The following is a 1,901-nucleotide window of genomic DNA, read 5'->3' as shown; positions in this document are numbered from 1 at the left end:
TTCTCGAAACGGAGGAGCCACGGCCGAACACGGGCTGCTCGTGGAAGCTGAACGATCGTTTCCTCGGCGTTTTCGGCGATCCCGACTCGACCCGCTCCAGATGTGCCTCGTTGAACGTGGACGCGCGTCGTCGTGGATGCTTCCACGGTGTTGGCGAGCTGAGGTCCTCTTGGATCGAGAGGCTCGTCCTGGAACCGGAAGCGCTGCTGCCGCCGCTCTCTCCGCTCCTGAAATTTTCAACCGACGTGGTTAGAATGTTGCGAATTCTTTTGGTGAATAATAGTTTTTTTTTTTGAATTCTTTTCGGTTGAAAAGATATTTAGAGCTTGTGGAATTTTTATTCTTGCGTGGAACGAAAATTTATTGGAAGTTTTTATGGATATATTTGGATTCTTGAGAGAGTTTGAAAAGGAGAATAGGTTTTTTCTTTGGTATTGGAGAAAGAGTGTATGTTTGTGTAATATGTGCATTTAGAGTTTGTAGAATTTATATTCTTGTCTAAAAAATGATATAAATAATGGTTTTTTAGGTCCTTTTGGGTTGAAAAGAGGATATTTAGAGTTTGTGGAATTTTTGTTCTTGCATGGAACGAAAATTTATTGGAAGTTTTTATGGATATATTTGGATTCTTGAGAGAGTTTAAAAAGGAGAATAGGTTTTTTCTTTATTGGTATTGAGGAAAGAGCGTATGTTTGTGTAATGTGTGCATTTAGAGTTTGTAGAATTTATATTCTTGTCTGAAGAATGAAGGTATAAATGATGTTTTTTGGGTCCTTTTAAGTTGAAAAGAGGATATTTAGAGCTTGTGGAATTTTTATTCTTGCGTGGAACGAAAATTTATTGGAAGTTTTTATGGATATATTTGGATTCTTGAGAGAGTTTGAAAAGGAGAATAGGTTTTTTCTTTGGTATTGGAGAAAGAATGTATGTTTGTGTAATGTATGCATTTAGAGTTTGTAGAATTTACATTCTTGTCTGAAGAATGAAGGTATAAATGGTGGTTTTTTTGTGGATGTTGAAGAGAGAGTGTATAATAGTTTGTAATGTATACTTATACAAAAATGTAAATTGAATAAATTTTAAAGAACGAAGTTTTTAATGATTCATTTATGAAAATTTAATGAATTAATATCATTTATCAGAATTCCTCGTTTTTTCATACTGAAGATTTATCGTGTTCCTGTTGAAAGATGTGTCTATTTAATCATCAAAGTTTACAATTTATGTGCGATGGCGGCCCATCATATTTTCTTGTCGAGTTCTCAAGAAATATGATCCGTAGAAAGTAGATAGAATTTATACTTCACGAATATTAGTGAAGATTTTGAAATAAAATTTCGTAATTTTCATTACAAAATTTACTTCTATTACAAAAATTTGTATTTTTATTACGAAATTTATACAATATTAATAATTACACATACAAAATATAATATTTCATACACGAATAATTCGCCTATCTATCTTTCATCTTAATTTAAAATTCAAATCCATAAACCAATAATTTCATAACCATTTCTCAAACCACTCATCAGTGATTATTTGATGCACGAAAAACTCTCTCTAATTATCAATCTCGATTCTATCCTTTAATCGTATAATAATCGAATTTTTTTTTATTATCTCTTACCAATAAAATCATACCAAATTCTAACGTTGAATCAAAAACCAATAAGACTTCAAAATTTTAAATCATAGCCGACTAATGTTAATGCAAAAATTACTGCAGAAATTTTTAAATCCTCCCCCATTTTATCTGAAACAAAAAAAATATAAAGTTCGCATTCGGGATGACGATGGAAACAATTCTCTGACCGGAAGGCAGCATTTTTAGATCGACCTCCTCATTTCTCCATACTCTTTATCCCCCTATGTTGCTACAGAAAATAGTAATGGAACGG

At 32.6% G+C, this 1,901-nt stretch overlaps 2 protein-coding genes across 2 annotated transcripts in view; one reads left to right on the top strand and one right to left on the bottom strand.

The window, feature by feature from the left end:
- LOC102679821 overlaps positions 1-1,901 on the bottom strand; it is a 96,311-nt gene that overhangs the window by 1,874 nt on the left and 92,536 nt on the right. The window contains exon 5 of the mRNA XM_031508911.1: positions 2-227. Within this exon, the coding sequence (XP_031364771.1) occupies positions 2-227 (226 nt within the window). The remainder of the gene's footprint in view (position 1; positions 228-1,901) is intronic.
- The window catches only part of LOC102679690 (26S proteasome non-ATPase regulatory subunit 1), a 93,093-nt gene that overhangs the window by 70,162 nt on the left and 21,030 nt on the right, over positions 1-1,901 (top strand). The gene's annotated exons all lie outside the window — the stretch shown is intronic.

The sequence above is a fragment of the Apis dorsata genome, unplaced genomic scaffold (assembly GCF_000469605.1).
Source record: "Apis dorsata unplaced genomic scaffold, Apis dorsata 1.3 scaffold_112, whole genome shotgun sequence".
Lineage (NCBI taxonomy): Eukaryota > Metazoa > Arthropoda > Insecta > Hymenoptera > Apidae > Apis > Apis dorsata.
The sequence above is the reverse complement of the archived record's forward strand: the minus strand, read 5'-3'. Positions and strand labels throughout refer to the sequence as shown.